General features: G+C 41.2%; 1 protein-coding gene across 4 annotated transcripts in view; it reads right to left on the bottom strand.

Moving 5' to 3' along the window:
• VTI1A (vesicle transport through interaction with t-SNAREs 1A) overlaps nt 1-18,572 on the bottom strand; it is a 360,010-nt gene extending 341,438 nt beyond the window's left edge. For 2 of the 4 annotated variants that reach the window (XM_043597527.1, XM_043597529.1), the window contains exons 1-3: nt 18,075-18,572; nt 7,274-7,332; nt 2,961-3,071 (exon numbers count right to left, since the gene is read on the bottom strand). In XM_043597527.1, coding sequence (XP_043453462.1) covers nt 2,961-3,071; nt 7,274-7,332; nt 18,075-18,168 — 264 coding nt within the window. In that variant the 5' untranslated portion in view covers nt 18,169-18,572. The remainder of the gene's footprint in view (nt 1-2,960; nt 3,072-7,273; nt 7,333-18,074) is intronic. The other 2 variants (XM_043597526.1, XM_043597528.1) reach the window with 1 other exon arrangement.
• Between the last annotated feature and the right edge of the window lie 33 nt (nt 18,573-18,605).

Here is an 18,605-nt window from a genome sequence, read left to right as displayed (position 1 = left end):
TCATGTGTAAATGGGGAGAGTCCTTCACATCTCCTCTCTCTACTCTTCATACAGTGAAATGTAGTACACATTAAGGCGCTTTATAAACCGTTAAGTCACTAAACAATGGAAGGGGGTGGAGGTAATGGTGAAGGAGAAGAAAGTTGTGTGAACAATTATACACCTAAACACATGAATTTTTAACGATGGCCGGGAGAATAAATGTTTAGTTCATAGTTACTGGTTCTGTTTCACTTTATAATAGAAAATATGCCTGAGAAATACCTACCCAAGTATATAATATCCAAATACTTAAAGGACTCTACCCAGGATTATATTCTTCAAGAGACAAAAAACACTGAAGATTGAACTGGCTGACTTATAAGCAATGAAAGCAACTTAATTTCTGAAAAAAATTTTAAGAAGAAAAGATTACGACTAAATTCAGTGTTATGGGTTGAGTTGTGTCTACCTCCAGATGTTGAGGTCCTAATCCTCAGTACCTCAGAAAGTGACTGCATTTGGAGAAGAGTTAATTGAGTATAAATGAGATCATTAGGGTGGGCTCTAATCCAATGTGACTGGTTCCTTATAAGAAGAAATGAGAACACAGACACAAAGGGAAGACCGTGTGAAGACCCAGGGAGAAGACGGCTGTCTACAAGCCAAGGAGAGAAGCCTAGGGAGAAACCACACCTGCTGACACCTTGACCTTGGACTCTGAGCCTCCAGAACTGTGAGAAAGTACAGATCTGTTGTTTAAACCATCCAGTCTGTGGCACTGCTTATGGTAGCCCTCACAAACTAATATAGTTTGTTACTTTAGAAACCAAGAGAGAAATCTTTGTAAAGGAGTTTCATAAAGATGAGGTTAGCAAACTAAAACAATCCTCATAAATGTTTTACTTTATATTCATCATTTATATTGAAACATTAACTTTAATTAGAGTTGTCTGAGTATAAATTCGAGTGGCCAAATTCTTAAATCAATTTAATTTTCTCACTATATCTCTTATTCTTGCTAAGATAGCCTACCTTTCCCGAAGCAGTCAGAGAAGGTTTTACCTAGCACAGAGCACAGGAGCTAGGCAGCCACATTTCTTTTCTCAGTTTAGGCCCATCATGGATTGATTTTTTTTTTTCTCTTTTTGTAATTAATAGAAACACAATTTAAAAGGCAATTGCATCAGAGCCACTGACATAGCCTATCTCAACTCCTCAGGAAAATATCTACTAAAATATAAAACAAACATGCATAACTGCGAATCACCCAATCTCCAGATTCTAGGTGGAATTTCGACTAGGTTTGGTACCACTGTAGTCTAGAAGGCACAGCCTTCATAAGTAAAACACCTAAGGCAGGAGAAGAGGTGGAAAGACCCTTATAAACTCTGGACTTTATGAATTTGAACCCCAGGGTCAGAAGTGAAGTTGATTCACCTGTCAAGACATGACTCCACTGTCACTTACAGGTGAAGCTCAGATCTTTCTTCATCTGTATCTTTATTTTTTTTAAGCAGTAAACTACACATAAAATATGCCATCTTCATCATTTTTAGGTATACCGTTTAATAGTGTTAAATATATTCACATGTTGAGCAACCCATCTCTAGAACTTGTTACCTTGTAAAACTTAAACTCTATATCCATTAAATAACTGCCCATTTTCCCCACCCCCTCAGGTCCCAGAAACTGCCATTCTACTTTCTGTCTCTTAAATTTGAGTCCTCTAGATACCTCATATAAATGGAATCATATAGTATTTATCTTTTGTGCCTGGCTTGTTTCACTCAGCATAATGTCCTCAAGCATGTCATGTCATGTCATGTCATGTCACAGCATATGTCAGAACTTCCTCCATTTCTAAGGCTGAGTAATACCCCATTGTACACATGTACCATGTTTTGTTTATTCATTCACCTGTTGCTGGACACTGAGTTGCTTCCATCTTTTGGTGTTGCGAATAATGAGGCTAGAACGTGGATGTACAAATAGCTCTTTGAAACCCTGCTTTTAATTCCTTTGGATAGATGGCCAGAAGTGGAGTTGCTCAGCTGTATCTTTTTATTCACTTATGACTTTCTAATTACTAACAATTTCAACATTATACGTTTACATTTACATTCTTAAATTTGCTCTAAAATGGGCAGAGTTGACAGTCGGATGTATAGGAAGAGAAAGCTAAATATTCTCATGGAGCAATTGGTGGAAAGGATCATTTGTACGAATTACCAGCTGAATTCCTTTTGTCCTTTTGATTGGAAAAGTGTAATGTATCCTTTTAAGACTCTAATAAAGTCTATGGTACCCATCCCAGGAAAAGAGTGTACAGCGAAATGGATATCCAAAAATACCTATATAATTTCAGGACATTCATGAGTCCCTGAAGTCCATCTGTGAACACGGCATCTTAAAGCCTGCAGACTATGAAAAGGCCCAAAATTCGGCTTCAAAATTCTAACAAATGCTAAGTGGCAATAAATACTGTCTAAACTCAGAGGACCACAGGTTTTGGATCTACTTGTGAGTCGTGAACCCAGCATCCCTCATATTCCGTCATTAGCTAGCTCTTTAAGCATAAAAAAATTTTTTTAATGTTTATTTTTTTAAGAGAGAGAGAGACAGAGACAGAGACAGAGTGCAAGCAGGGGAGGGGCAGAGAGAGAGGGAGACACAGAATCCGAAGCAGGCTCCAGGCTCCGAGCTGTCAGCACAGAGCCCAACGCAGGGCTCGAATCCACAAACCATGAGATCATGACCTGAGCCAAAGTCAGACGCTTAACCGACTGAGCCACCCAGGCGCCCCAAGCATTTTTAGACCCCTAAGTTATCCACAGCGAAAGCTGTGCTTGTCTCCAGCACAAGCTCCTAGAGACGATGCGTGTCATGCTAACTGAGGTGTGTGGAGGAAACAATAAAAAATACAGGTGAAAATTCAGTGAAAGATTAGTAAATGTGACAGAGGGTAGAATCTGACTCACAAAATCTGTTTCAAGTTTGCCCATTTCTTGCTTGTAGCTTCGCATCCTGTTGCTGTACATTCCTCGACTTTGGGGTGGGATCTCTCGGACTTCCAGATCCATCTGTTCAAGCTGGAAGGGTGAGAAGAACACATGACTTATACCATATGCTTGCACTGTATTTGGCCAGACCTCTAGAGTTGAAATGATTTAGTCCCAATTCCTCATTTTCCACTGGAGAAGCCGGGCTGAGGGAGCTAGCTGCCCATGATCAAGTAACAATGGGACTGCTTCTGTGCTTAACTTTTGTTTAGGTCAACAAATAGTTACTGAGTTAGTGACACACAGAGTGACAAAGCACTCACTTTGCCAAGAATGTTTTTTAGAACGTATGCATTAATCCAAATATCCTCAATAATAACAATTTTAATACCTTCGGTGTGTCCTATCATTCAATCCAACCCAACCTGGTTGGTCTTTTGACCCCAAACTACCAGGACTATGGGAACCTAAAACAAACCATTATTTCTACCCTTTCTATAAAAGGCCAGCCCAGACTTAGGCATTTGGTGAAAATTCTTCTGGAAACTCTTTTCTGATTAGGGAAATCACACGCCAACCAATATGTGATCTCAGCCTCCAGCCGGACTCCTACTTTATAACCATGTTGATAATAGAGTTAAATGGATGCAGTAATATGCTAAATTACACAAAGCTCACTGAAATTACAGCAGCATACTTTTCAATAATCTGTCACTAATAACACTTTGGAAACAACACGCGAGCATGTAAAGAGAGGTGATACAGAAACAGGGTGATGATTAAGAACACAGGCTTTTGATTCAGATGCCGGTGTCCACATCATAGGCTCCACTATGTACTAGTCATGCACCTTTGGACCGGTTTATTACGTTATCTGGGCCTTACTTTCTCATTTCTATAAATAGTATGTCTTCTGTAGGACAGCTGTGAAGATTATAAGGCGTAATTCTCATAATGTGCTTACAACAGTGTCTCTTGCTTGATAATCGCCAGATTAATGTGAAGAATCGTAGAGGTGATTACTGATGAAGAAGAAGAAATAGAGCAAGTACGACACAAGGTATCAGAGGTAGCTTCTTTTACTTGGCATTAAAAAACAAAAACCAACAACAGCAGCAAATTGGCTCCGGCCATGTCTAATAAACTCACATCCAAAAACGCTGCTATATATTTTACCTTTTCAAGTATTCTAGGGGCGCCTGGGGCTCAGTCGGTTAAGCGTCCAACTTCAGCTCAGGTCATGACCTCATGGTCCATGGGTTCGAGCCCCACATCGGGCTCTGTGCTGACAGCTCAGAGCCTGGAGCCTGCTTCGGATTCTGTGTCTCCCTCTCTCTCTGCCCCTCCCCTGCTTGCATTCTGTCTGTCTCTCTTTCAAAAATACATAAACATTAAAAAAATTTAAAAAAATAAAGTATTCTAATGAGTTATTTCCCTAACTACTATAAGCTTATCACTTATATACCCCTTACTCGTCCAGCAATAGGGACTGAATAATAGCAGCACTCAGATACCCAGAATACCATGTTTCAATTCACAGGCCTTAATTTTTATTAAAAAAAAAAGAAAGAAAGAAAGAAAAGAGAGAGAGACATAGTTTTAATTAGGGTTGACTTAAGTGGTGACCACTTAAATTATTACCATATCTCTACAAAAATGTGAAGCACCAATAAATTAAATAGTTACTCAGCAAGGCAATTATTTCACTTCTCTGAAATCATTATTAAGTCCTTAGTGCTTACAGGGTGAGCAGAATCATCCAAGTAACTGCCAAAGTACATGTAAGTGAAAATCCGAGATTTGACTTCACTTTTGTTTAAGGCATTTTATAAAGACACTGGAAATGAAATTAAAAGGAGGCAAGAAAGAAAAAAAGGAAACACACAGCAAGCACTTCAAATGACACCAGCAATAAGGCTAACGTGAGCTTGGCTTCATGTTGTCACAACATTCACGTGGCCAACATAAAGCGGGAGACATGGTAAACCCAAGACTAGCAGTGTCCAAGAGATTAACACAAACCGATTGTTCAGCAGAAACACAAGTAATCCTGATAAGCAAAATCAAAAACAAGTGTTTCTGCCAGGGTCCTCATCCAAAGGAGAGAGTGTAATACACTGAGAGTATCCTTAAAAAGGTTGTCATCAGAGTTAAGTAAATTCGCTGTCTGACCATTTTCAACAAACAGAAACACATATCTTAGACAGAATTCTTTATGTTAGTTATAAGCTCCGTGAGGTATAACTATGTTTTATACTTCTTGGTACAGTAAAATCTTGGCTCTTAGGAAACCAGCTTTCTAACATCATTAAGTAACTTGATGGCTCCAAAAGAAGGTCAACAAACCAAAACACAGTTTTTGATGCAAAAGAACTGCTCCTAAGAACTCAACACTATAAGCCGTCAACTCAGGATCCAAACAACTGACTACTTGTACAGTTCCACTCAGAATGCGCTTGCCAGCTGGAAGGCAGGACAGTCCTGACTCGCAGCTACGCTGTGTAGAAGGTCAGTCTTGTTACACGAAGGCCAGGAAGCATGAGAGAAAGAGTCGAATATAAAAAGAAAAGAAAGTACGGAGAAAAGCATTTGAGAAAAGGGGGCAACTTTCAAAACTGAGGCAGACATTCGAAGCTGGAGTTGGACGCAAAGCTGCCACTGTAGAGGCAGTGACAGCACAGCAGAGATGAGAAGTTGATCTTGCAGGGTCCGGAGAGCATCCGACACTCTGATGGCTAGAAAAGAGCCAGCGACAGAGAAGACAAAGTAGCGGCTGTGCAACTCGCTGCCTCCGCGCTCAAAGTCACAGAGCAAAGGTCTGCTGTGCAGTGGGGAATGACAGCCACCTATTTCTTCAGACCCTCTAAAACAGTAGCCCCTTGTGTATGACCCTGTCAAGAAAAGTAACTCAGCTGAATAACTCTGGAAATGCTCCATGCTTTAGCTGGCCCCTATAGTCCCTTCTTAGAGATCCATAATGCCTCTTAGCCTACTTACGGGTCCAAGAGGATTCTGCAGAAAAACAACAACCAAAAAAGATGCCACCCTCCAATTCTATTTAAGCCAGCTAGTTTCCCAAACTTATTTGACCTGGCAACAGCAGTCACCAGAAACACACTCAGGGAAACTGTAAGGATATTAGCAAGCGGGTACCGAAGGAACACCAGGCAGTGCCCTTCAGTATGTAGGGAAGCAACACTCTCATTTAAGACCCCATTGCGGCCACAAGCAGAGTCGCGCTTGTAAAGCTTGGCTTTAAAACCCCAAACTGGGAAACAACACCTTTTCAAACTTTTTGTTCCTTGATTTGCAAATATATTTATATCAAAAAGTAGAAGATAAGCCAGAGCTCTGGGTATAGCCTGTTTAAATACAAGCTCTTACCCCACCACTTGTGGCGTAGGACCTCAAAGTTACATAATCTTTCGGGGCCTCAGTTTCCCCACCTACAGAACGGGAGAATAATGGCACTGAGAATCACTCCTCTGTGGGTCTCTCACATTCCCACATGTCTTGCTGGGCATGTCAGGAATATAAGGCCCTGACTGCTCCTTTCAAGCCATTTCTCAGGGTTGTATTTATAGGGAACAGCCCTGGGGGAGGAAATAATGGGCCCCTCCGGGACAAACAGCAGGCTTGCTCACAGGCTGCTACAAAGCAAGGCATTTCCCAGGCTCCAGGTTCCTTTCCCGGAAGGTATTCTGCTGTGGGTAGACATTCTTCCAGGCAAACCCGCGTCACTCCTGTGGGAACTGGGGCTCAGGGAACTGAGGCAATTGTGCTGAGACTCGGGTGGCACCTTTTGCTGTAATAAAGTGCTTTTGCCTCTGACCGAGGAATCTCCTGTCTTCCACCAGCATCCATGACACTATCGCAAACTTAGCTGTCACAAAGCAACAGGGGAACATCTCAGGTCCTTAACACTTTTTGACAGACAGCCTTTGTCTCACAGCACTTGTGTGAACATTAAATATGATAAAGCAAGTAATGTGTTTAATCCAGTGCCTGGTAGTGAGTATGCCTTTAACAAGCATTAGCTATTTATACCTATTAGGAAACGTATTATGAAGGAAAATAAAGGGGAGTCACTTAATGCGTCACCTTCATTAAGAAGAATACAATCCCAAGAGACTATTAAATTCTCTTCAATGGAAAAACTGATGACTTCGGAATTATAAACTGCTAATCGGAAATGTGTCACGTTTCTACAGTGTACAAAGCAGACTAGAGGAAGGCATCGGCATAAACGGCTCTGGGTTGATGTGAAAACATATCACTGAGTCTGCACATACCAATTCTTTCGCTTCTTCGAGCTGTTTCTCCACGTGGCCAACCATCTGCTTCTTCTCATCTGAAACAAACAAGAATACCAAGGAATTGCTAAGGATACACATCAACTTTAAATTGTATTAACCCATGAGTTAAATGGGTGATGAGTTAAGGAGGGCACTTGTGGTGGTGAGCACTGGGTGCTGTATGTAAGTGATGAATCACGAAATTCTCTACATGAAACTAATATTACACTGTATGCTAATTAACTGGAATTTAAATAAAACTTGAAAAAAAGGTACATTAAAAAAAAAACAATTCCTAAAACTGGGTGTGATCTTACAATCCTTTAAAAGATCATACTTGTAGGCAGCATGGGTAGCTCAGATGGTTAAGCGTCCGACTTCAGCTCAGGTCACGATCTCACGGTTCGTGAGTTTGAGCCCCACATCAGGCTCTGTGCTGACAGCTGAGAGCCTGGAGCCTGCTTTGGATTCTGCGTCTCCCTCCCTCTCTGCCCCTCCCCTGCTCGCACTCTGTGTTCTCTCAAAAATAAATACACATTAAAAAAAATTTTAAAGTTAGTACTTTCATTACGTATTGACTGTAATGGAAGAAATATTTGAAGTCAGAACTATTGATTCTTTTATTTTTTTAAATTGTTTTTTAACATGTATTTATTTTCAAGAGACAGAGACAGAGTGCGAGTGGGGGAGGGGCAGAGAGAGAGGGAGACGCCAGATCTGAAGCAGGCTCCAGCCTCTGAGCTGTCAGCACAGAGCCCGACGTGGGGCTTGAACCCACCAACAGTGAGATCATGACCTGAAGTCGGACACTTAACCAACTGAGCCACCCAGGTGCCCCAAGAACTATTGATTCTAAACCCAAAGTCATTATTTACTTGCTGGTTGTGGGATCCTAGATAAGAGTTTTTTTTTTTCTGAGACTCAGTTTGTACTGTCTAAAATGGAAATTTTAGGACTGGATTATTTTTAGCTCACAAGGCTGATGCAAGTAAACTTACTTTTAAATTATGAAGTGCTAAGTCTCTGGATGTAGTTTATTCAAACTTCACCACCATCAAGTGATAATTCAACTATACTTCCCTTTTCTGAGAGACATGTCCTAGCAGATATTTTCAGAAAACTTCTCCCTGCCCCCATTCCAAAACAATCAGTCCATTTATTCAGAGACGGAACCTAAGTTTTGTGCCAAGCGAATTTACTGAACAATTTACAGTTTCGTGTCTAACACCCTTCTTTTCTCAGGCAGTAACCTCACTCTTTTGAGGCTTTCCTCTTCACCAAGCAGGTCAATGGGAGATTCTATCTCCTTCTATGATCCTGCCCCTTTGATCGCAGTGACCTAGCAAAGGATGGGCTTCTCGCCCTAGTTGGACCAATCCCAGTAGCTCAATCCCTCTTGCCACACTTTTCTGGGGGGTGGAAGTGGAGTAGGCATATAACTCAAGCAGACCAATCAAAGTCCTACAGCAATAGCAAAATCTTTTCCTCTCTCTTGGTGGAGTTATGACAACATAAGTCTAGAAGCTGTTGGCATCCATTGTTTGAGCTACAAGAAGCAAGTTACTTTGCAGTGGTTGAGAATGAAGTCTATATTTAGAAACAAAGCTGAGGGATAGGTAGTAGGTAGGCAGGGAGGTAGATTAGGTATGTAGATTTAGTTAATTGGTTTCTGGTTCCAGATAACTCTGACACAGGTTTTGCTTGACTTTATCATGATTTGTTTTCTTGAGTTAACAGATTTCTTTTTTTGTTTTTATGTTTAATCTTTGAGAGAGAGAGAAAGCACGCACATGCACACGAGTGGACAAGGGGGCAGAAGGGGATGGGTGGTGGAGAGAGGATCTGAAGCAGGCTCTGTGCTGACAGCAGACAGCCCAGTGCAGGGCTTGAACTCATGATGACCGTGAGATCATGACCTGAGCCAAAACCAAGAGTCAGACGCTTAACTGATTGGGCCATCCAGCTGTCCCTTCTTTTTCTTTATTTAAAGTTAGGTTTTTGTGAACCTAATGACTACTGACTAATACAAGAAACTAGAGAAATCATGAAGCTTGAAATGGGTACATTTAGTGGCTGACTAGCCCTTCAGAAGGATCGTCAACACTAAGTGGGGAATGTTCAGTAGAAGTTATCATTTTACTAGAATAATGAGGTTCTGCTAATCCCAACCCCTTCCCTTTGATCCCCCTAAACTACGGGGCTAGCTATCACGTACGTTTTGTATACACTCCAAGCATTTCACCCTAAGAAAAATGCACATTTGAAATTAAAATTTTGTTTGATTTTGCTTCTTTGAAAAAGTTAAGCCTACATATGGCCAGGTTAAAATTTTAGTACATGACCCCAAATCTATTTCCTTCTGGCACATATGAATCTGCCCAATATCTCCATAAGTTATAATAGAACCACACTGTATTTTTGTGATAGAACAGAATATGAAATAAGACAAGCCCATCCTGGACCAAGAGTGAGATTATGAATTTACGGTTCAGAAGGAACATCTTGTTTTCTTTAAGGTGCTAAGTCCACGCATAAGTCCATGCTTATTAGTCCAGAACTAATAAGCAACAGTTTTTCTCACAAAACAAAACCAGAAGCCTTCCTTGTCCTGTATTTCCCTTTGCTAATGTCTCTCTCTTATACCCACAGTCACAATTGGCCTTCCTCATCTCCCATTTCCTCCCTATAATCTTGCTCTCATCCCCCACCATTCTACTGAAGTGACTCTTAAGTCTGATGACCTTTCCTTTGCTCAAACAAATGGGACACTCTCTGGTCCTACGTTTCCTTAATCTTGTGGCATCAGACCTCCTGCTCCTCCCATCCTGTCACTTTTTCATCTCCTGGCTTCCACAACACTCTGATTCTGTGATCCTCCTAAAGGCTCACTTCTGTCTCCGTGTCCTCTACCGGCATCCATTCCCTCCATTTATCCTTTAAGTGTTGGTGTTCCTTGGAGTTCAGTCTTTGCTTTTCTTCTCTTATGACTATTGCCTATGTCCCTGGACAATTTCATCCCACTACCATTTTTAAGCTGCCATATTACACATTTATGATCCCAAATCTTTATCTCTAATCCTGATATATTTCCAGGACCCAAGACCTTTAATCCCAATGGCTATGCCCACCTCCACTGTGACTACCTGGCAAACTGCTATTCAAAACTCACTTCAGAAATCACCACCTCTTCAAAGCCTTTCCTAACCCAACAAAAAAGTTAGTCACTCTCCCTTACAGAAACACCTAGAACTCTTACCTGAGTCCAATAATTTATCTATCACACTTACCATCTCCTAGGTTGGGGGCTTTGGGAATACAGGATTCATGTCTTGATTATCTTTATAGTCCTAAAATCTAGCACTGAGACTGTCATATGATCAGTTCTTGAAAAATGATGATTAATTGAATAAATAATGCAGGATGGTGTAAACATTGACAAAAGAAGCGAGGCTACCAACCACCCTGGTTTCCCTGCCTTCATACTTGCTCCTCTCTACCATTTAATCTCCCCAAAACCGGGCTATGATTGCATCACTTGAGCCTAGCAGTCAAGGTGTTCCACATTCCAGATCCAAGCAACCTGTCCAACTTTATTTCCAACTACTAGCTCTCTAGTGTGTACTCTACATGCTAAGCAGACAATTGATTTTTACCCAAACACATCTCTCTCTTACTTTTGTTTCCCGCTCCAACCCTTTGTTTAAGCTACCATTTAGGACTCTGTGGCTGAATCTAAAAGAATTGAGTCTGGCTAATAACCTAAGCCAAAAAAGGGAATTTATTAGAAAGACAGCTATTAGAATTAGAAGCGGGAAATCTTATTAGAACACACCGGAGTGACTCATAGAGTCAATGGTAAACATGAGCCCCCAAGCTCGAAAAGGACAGTTCCCAGGGTGGCTCGAGTACCAAGGGGGCAGGAACTCACTGACAGTCTCTGCAAAGGGAGGGTCTCGAACAGCGAGGCCAACTCTCTTCTCTGCTCACTCTGCTCATGATTCGAATCCCAGCAAACATTCTATGAATGCACTCACGTGGGTAATGTGTTCACCTCTTGATCTGGATAGGTGGCCTGTCACTTCCACCAAGACTGGGTTGAGGTAGTTCCTCAATGGAAAATTGAGGTGCTGCTATCAGAAGATAGAATGGAGGATTCTGGGCACCCCAAAAACAACAGATACCCACTGCGCCCACTTTTCGCAACCTCTTTGAATATACCCTTTCCCCATTTTTTGTCTGCTAAATCCCACCTATCCTTCCAGGTGATTTCCTGGGACCGATGTTATCCCCTCTGAACTCCCAGACCTCTGTGCTCTGCTGTAGTGGCTCTGATGGTCATTAGAAACTGGTGTAGTTGTCTCTTCACCCTCATTTCCAGCTCCTTGGAGGCAGAGACCACTCTTCACACGTCTTTGTCCTAATCCTGTATTTCTCACATCTTTAAGAAAAGAATGAAAAGGTGATGATTTAGGAGGAAAGCATGAATGAGGAAGAAAGGAAGATGAATCAGGTGACCTTGGAAATATCTACCAACATTAAGTTTTGGCAACCTTCTAGCACAATTCATACGTATTCCCAAGAAAGCTTCATCCTTTCCACACCAAATGGCATCCCCTTTACAAATGGCATGTTCCTAAGATTCAGAACTTCATAACTAACAGCTATCATCAGTTTCACAGGGCTGTGTGTTGAACATTATCACAGCCAACCCTCAAAACAACCCTTTGGAGATACTGGCATTATCCCATTCTCAGGCAAGCAAACAAACTCAGAGTGATTGAAGAATTTCTCCAAAGTTAAACGGCTAGTAAGTTGCAGAGTTGGAACTCCAACAAGGTCTGCTGTCCAGAACTGAGTCTTCACCACTGATACCCTACATAAAATGCACTATACGAACAAATGTCATCACCTTTTTTGTATATAGGCTTGATGAATGCTGATATACACCTAAGTCTTTGCATAGCATGACCTTCCCTTGCCCACTCGATATCAGCACAAGTGCCTCATGCTTGTGTTCCACACAAACCTACATAGTGTGATTTTTTTTTTTGCCAGTAATAAAAGAAGGTCTTCACGAGCCTTGCACACCCCCTATAAAGTAGTGCAAGTGTCAGAGAGAACTTGATTTCAGTTGCTGCTACCTGTCTTTGTGCAATGCAGGGATTTTTAGAGAAAACAGCAGTGGAAATTACGTACTGGGAAATGCGGAGTGAAACTACTAACAGAGGAACTTTTTATTTTATTTTTTATTTTTTTTTTAATTTTTTTTTCAACGTTTTTTATTTATTTTTGGGACAGAGAGAGACAGAGCATGAACGGGGGAGGGGCAGAGAGAGAGGGAGACACAGAATCGGAAGCAGGCTCCAGGCTCTGAGCCATCAGCCCAGAGCCCGACGCGGGGCTAGAACTCACGGACCGCAAGATCGTGACCTGGCTGAAGTCGGACGCTTAACCGACTGCGCCACCCAGGCGCCCCTGGAGGAACTTTTTATATTAGAGAACTTAAAAATGGATATGTTACTAATGCTACACTATGTAGCATGGTGGAGAATGGTCACTAGTGAAACAAAGCCATTCTAGAATGATCCATGTAATAACAGATTAGAGTTGGAGACAGCAATACGAACTCATGTTTAACTTACCATAGATGGTTACACATAAAAATATTTTTTGGTATGTATACATATGTGATTCACTGTACACACATGCATTTCCTTGTCTTTCAGCTGAGGGACCAGAAGCAATAAAACCCCAGGAGCTATGGGCATACCTAGTGTCCAGATCTTGGTTGCTAACACCATTTCTCAATAAAAGGAAGTTGGATTCCTTGTAGAAATGGCTGATCTAGGACTGGTATGGGAAAAGCACAAGATGATGTTGGAGTACCCTGGAGAGTAAGACAGTGCTAAAAAGGAAAAACCAAAAACCAAACCTGCAATAATAGGGGTATATGAAGAGTACACAGAAGCCAGCTGAAGGGGCTTCCCATGGTCAAAGCTGGAACAATGTGAGCAACAAAATAAAGTAGTGTTGGAATACAAGAGAAGAAAAAAATAAAATCATGAATCCGTGGATATAAATGACGGAATAAGCAAATGGAGAAGAACAGACAAAATCTCCCCTGCAGAGAATCCCAAATGATTAACACAGATGCTAAGCCTTCGAGGAGGTGGAGTCTGATGCCCAACTCCTGAGGTGTGGGCTATGTATATGGTTTCCTTCCAAAGAATATGGAAAAGAGGAGAAAGAGTAACTTTACAGTGGAGAAACCTGACAAACACTACCTCAGCCAGGTGATCAAAGTTAGCATCAGTAGTGATAAATTAAGTTACAGTATATATTCTTGATGGAATGTGATGAAAATCATGCTTTATTTCTGTACTCTTCTTCCCCCAAACCTGTAACTCCAGTCTGATCACGAGAAAGGCGTCAGGCTAATCCCAACTGAGGATCATTCTAGAAAATGTCCTACCAGGACTCCTCCAAACTGAAGTCTAGAGAAAAGCCTGAGAAAATTGTCACAGCTAAGAACATAAGAAGCCATGATTAATAAATGTCTTGTAGTATCCTCGATTGGATCCTATAATAGTAAAAGGACATCAGGTAAAACAAACGAATAAACAAAGCAAAAGGGAATCTGAACAAAGTACTGCATGGACTTCATTTAATTGTAATGTATCAATATGGGTTCACTGGCTGCAACAACAAATGTATCATATTAACATAAGATGTTAATAAAGAAAACTGAGCATGAGATACATAGGGTTCTCTATATTATCTTTGTGATTTTTTTCTATAAATCTAAATGTGTTCTAAAATTAAAAGTTATTTTTAAAAAATCAATAAAGCCTTTACTCAGGTTAACTGAATTGTTGAAGGGCGAGAGGTCCCTCTGGGATTAGAGTGCGGGTATGGGATTAGAGTATAGCTATTTCAATTTACTGTGCACCCGGGTTCCTGAACTAGAACTGGAACCATCTCTTCAACTCTAACTCTCTAGAACAACAGAAATGTAATGCATGCAAATCGCACATGAAATTTTATATTTTCTAGTATCCACATCTTAAAAAGTAAAGAGAAACAAGTAAAATTAGTTGTAATACATGTATATATTTAGTTTTAGTAATAGCCCAATATATTCAAATATTATCATTTCACTCTGCAGCCACATTTCAAGTGTCCAGTAGCTACATGTGGACATTACAGCTCCAGAGCCACATGTATTTTAAGCAAACCACAGTATTCATAAATAAAAGCAGACTTTTCTGAATTCTCCCTCCTACAAACACTACAACTTACAAAGGCAAGAGAGACTCATGGAACATTTATGGCTTCTTCCATTCACAGCTATGCCTAGATGGTTTCCAAAAGCCTCCAAGGAGTGGCATAACTCACGAGCAAGACTTGAGAATTTTCTTCCAGAAAGGATACCTGTCTTGTCCCATCACTTTCCCTTCTTTCCCCTGCCTCCCTTCTAGATATCACGAGTTCGAAGCCCAATTTCCATTTCACATCCAAAAGACCGTGATCATTCACATCCTTTCAAATGTAGGCATTCTTCAAGACAGATTCACCTAACTCTAGTCTAGGCAGAAAAGGAAGCAAGAATTGAGGTCCAAGTTTCCTTTAAGAGTTTAATTAATACCACAAAGTCTGAGAAGCTGGGTCCTGTCTAACCCTGCCAGCTGTTCTTCAGCAGTGTTAATAACATCGCTAATAGCTCATTTATCACGCACTTTTTCTGGTGAAAACAAAATGTGCTACTGTGTTCCAGACTTTCTTTCATTTGATTTTTACCACACTGTAAGTAAGTTTGAAGCAATTACCTCCTCTCGCCAATTTAAAGATGGAGGAAGCAGGCTTAAAGGGACCAAGCAATTTGCTCAAGATTGAACATCTCGCGAGTAGCAGAACAGGTGCCATGTGTGAATCTCACAAAGTGGGAGGATTCACAAAAGATCATTTATCTCTCTGCAAATGGTGAAGTAAGCATATAATTGCAAAAGAACATTTTATTTAAGATTCTTGAGGAAGACTCCTTGATGTAATGGCAACTTTGTACCTGTAAAGCATCCTCCCACTTAGGATTCATCACCAGAAGAAAAGGAACTTCCCAATTAGTATTAGGTATGTTTCTACCCATCCATTTTCCTGACTTTACCACCGAACACTAATCATTAAAATTAAATTCCAAATACAGTGCCATAAGAATATTACCAAGAGAGGGACTGATCTGTTTCATTAGTCCAAGTATCAAAATTATTTAAATTCAAACACTTCAGTCTAGGAACAAAGTCTCTTTATTGTTTTAAAACATACCACAGAGTAATCAAATTTCTTTTATAAAATAAAGTTTTAAAGTACTCCATCTTTTCTATTCTCTCTGGAAGTAACACTTTAATACATTGTGTATGCACAGCACAGGTTGAAGTTCATAGCAATCAATTCTACTCACTCTACTTCCATTTAAATAAGTTAATAAGTTGGGGAAATAAACTGCTTTGGCTGTAAAGTGTGTTCCAATTGTAAACTTTTTAACTCAAGTAAATTATAGTTCATCTCCTCTAAGTCAACCACTAATGATGTTCTGATGGGGAGGGACTGTAATTACTTTTAATTATACTGTTTTTCTCATGGCTGTACACACTGATGGTCCAGAGACATATCTGAAATTCATAACTGCGCTGGCTATATTTTTTCATTTTTTCTATTTATCAATTAGAAACAGATTATAAAGAGAGCAAGTATAAGTAACTATTAAGAGGAAAACTACTACATTTTTGAGAATTACTATCATTCAATTAATCAAGTCAGTAAGCATTTCTCCAGTGCCAGCTCTATGGTCCTTTTTCAATTCCAATGTAACTGCTATGTTTGGGCCTTACGCCATACTATACGTAAGGTGAGTCAAGGCTTTATTTTTAAGGTACCTAAATCAAAGGTTTCCTTCAAAATGGTAAGAATCATTACATTAAAACATAAAGACGAGGAAGAAGAAAACTGTAACAAAAACTGTTTTCTTGGAAACAGCTTTTACAACTTTGCACCCATGTATGACTTTGTTACTTTATAAAACACCTTCTTAACACAAAAGCTATTCGCCCAAACAGAAAATGCTTCTTTGTTAAAACTGTTACAATCAAAAATGAACAAAAATCCAACTGAAACCACAAGTCCTGATACTCTGCGACTCTGGAACTCAAGTCAAAGGAAGTCGCCTCCAGCAACACCGACAACAAAAATCAAGATGATCATGGGCAGTGGAGAAAAGCGGAACTGAAGAGAAGAGGCGAGGTGATGTATCATGAAGTGATGAGGCCATCAGCCACTCTCTCCACGAAAATCTCTGAGGCAGCAGAGCTCGGTGGTACGCTACCTTGATTCTCTCCTCTTGTTCCCTCACTTGGGCTCATAAACCTCTTTAAGACATCATCCACCTCTCCAGAATTAACTGGGACTTCAGGGGATGAGTGGGGTGTCAGTTCAGAGATCCTGGTCTCAAGCAAATGTCCCTATTAATAGAAAATGGGTCAGGGGAGGGGAAAGAAAAACGAAGAAATAAAGGAAGAACATTATTTATAAACACACAAGTTTGGGGGAAGTAGGGAAAGGGAAAGAAGAACGACAACTTAGGTCCAGCAGAAATTATTCTGGCATCAAGGACTGACTAACAAGGTGGGAATAGGGAAGCTGCCCACTAGTTCACAAATCAGTGAGCACCCTCTTTTCTGCACACTATACCCCAAAGCCAAGGTAGGGTCAAGTGCAGATGACAGTTCAGTTTCCCCAGCAAAACTAAGCCACAAGTAACAATCTTACCTGCAACTAACTACTCAAATTAAATATGTACTTAGAGAAAGATAAATCCTAAAACAATGTCTCAGAATAAAAAAAAAAAAACCAAATATATTTATATTCAACTGTTTATTTACTTAAACGTCTTTCCGAGCCCTTTCTAAGTAAATGCCAAGGAAATCAAACATAGCTCCCACATTCAGAGTTGACAGATTAGCATGGCAAGTAAGATATGCTAAAACTTCTAAAACAAGAACAAGAACACTTCTCGATGGGATATGTGGAATCCTAAAAGTGAGAAAAATTATCCTGTACCAAGTTTTACATAAAAGTGGGTTGCAGTCTTCCAAGAAGGATGAGAAATAAGAAATGGGGTTGGGGGTATGAAAAATACTAACGATTATAGCAGCTAACACCAAAAAAGGGCTTTCCCTATGTTAGATCACTTAATCTCCACAACAACTCTATTGACATGTACAGTTCTCACCATTTTACCAAGAAGGAAAGTTGAGAGAGGTTTAAGAAACTTTTTAAGTGCCACGACTCTTAACTGGCAGAGTGGGGTTTTGAATCCAGGCACCATAGCTCTTAATCCTACTTGGCCGAACGTAATAGTATTATTACTAACAAAACAACGGTAGTGCATATTGCAGACCTATGATCTAGGTGCGTTCATTCATTCTCTTGTAATACTCACATCTCTATTTTACAAATGAAACAAAACAAAATAGAACACACAACGAGGACTCAGAGAAACGTTTCCAAGGTTGTACAAGTAACAAGGAGGCGAAGTCCAGATTCCAGCCCAGAAGGCTCAAATACCGAAGGCTCTTTTCGCGGCACTCAACAACCCAGCCTGGATTCTGCCTTTACCCTCAAGCAGGTCAGACTGCTTCGCCCCGGAAGGGCCCCTGAACCACCTAGCGCCTTAGAGACGCTCCACAGCCCGTGAGCCTCGGCGCCCTCGGGGCCACCCCCGCGCGGCCGGGGTCAGGGCTCTCACCAGGAGGGAGTCGAGGGACCCTCGCAATCTTGCTGGTGATCTCTGCCGTGAGCACCGCGAAGTCCTGCTCGTAGCCTTCGAAATCGGATGACATGGCGGCTCCGGAGTGATCGGCCCGGGCCGAGGCCCAGGTCGTGGCAGAGGCCACGCGGGACAGAGGAACACGGTGTAAGGACCCCGGAGGCGGCCTCGACAGCAGAGCGGAGAAACGGGGACAGCTCCCAGCCGGGCCGCTTCCTGGTTGTTCGTCGCAATCTCAGTCCTCCGGAAATTGGCCTGCATGCGTTTTTAATTGCCCGCTCGGACTTCAAGATTTAAAAAAATTCGCTAAGGAAAAGCACTTCTGTTAGTGCCCCCCAAAGCCTCCGAAAATCTGCGCGTTCTCATGGATCACTGGAAGCATTTTTGGCCCCTCCACTGTCTGGAAAGCGGCTCTGGCTCCCCAAGCTCTAAGTCCCAGGAACCTGCTTCCGGAGGGAAGTCTGATGCGGCGAACCTGCCGGAAGTGGCTGTTACGGAGACCGCGCACCC

This window comes from Prionailurus bengalensis, chromosome D2 (assembly GCF_016509475.1).
Source record: "Prionailurus bengalensis isolate Pbe53 chromosome D2, Fcat_Pben_1.1_paternal_pri, whole genome shotgun sequence".
NCBI classification, from domain to species: domain Eukaryota; kingdom Metazoa; phylum Chordata; class Mammalia; order Carnivora; family Felidae; genus Prionailurus; species Prionailurus bengalensis.
Note: the sequence above shows the minus strand (reverse complement) of the source record. Positions and strands in the feature narration are given on the sequence as shown.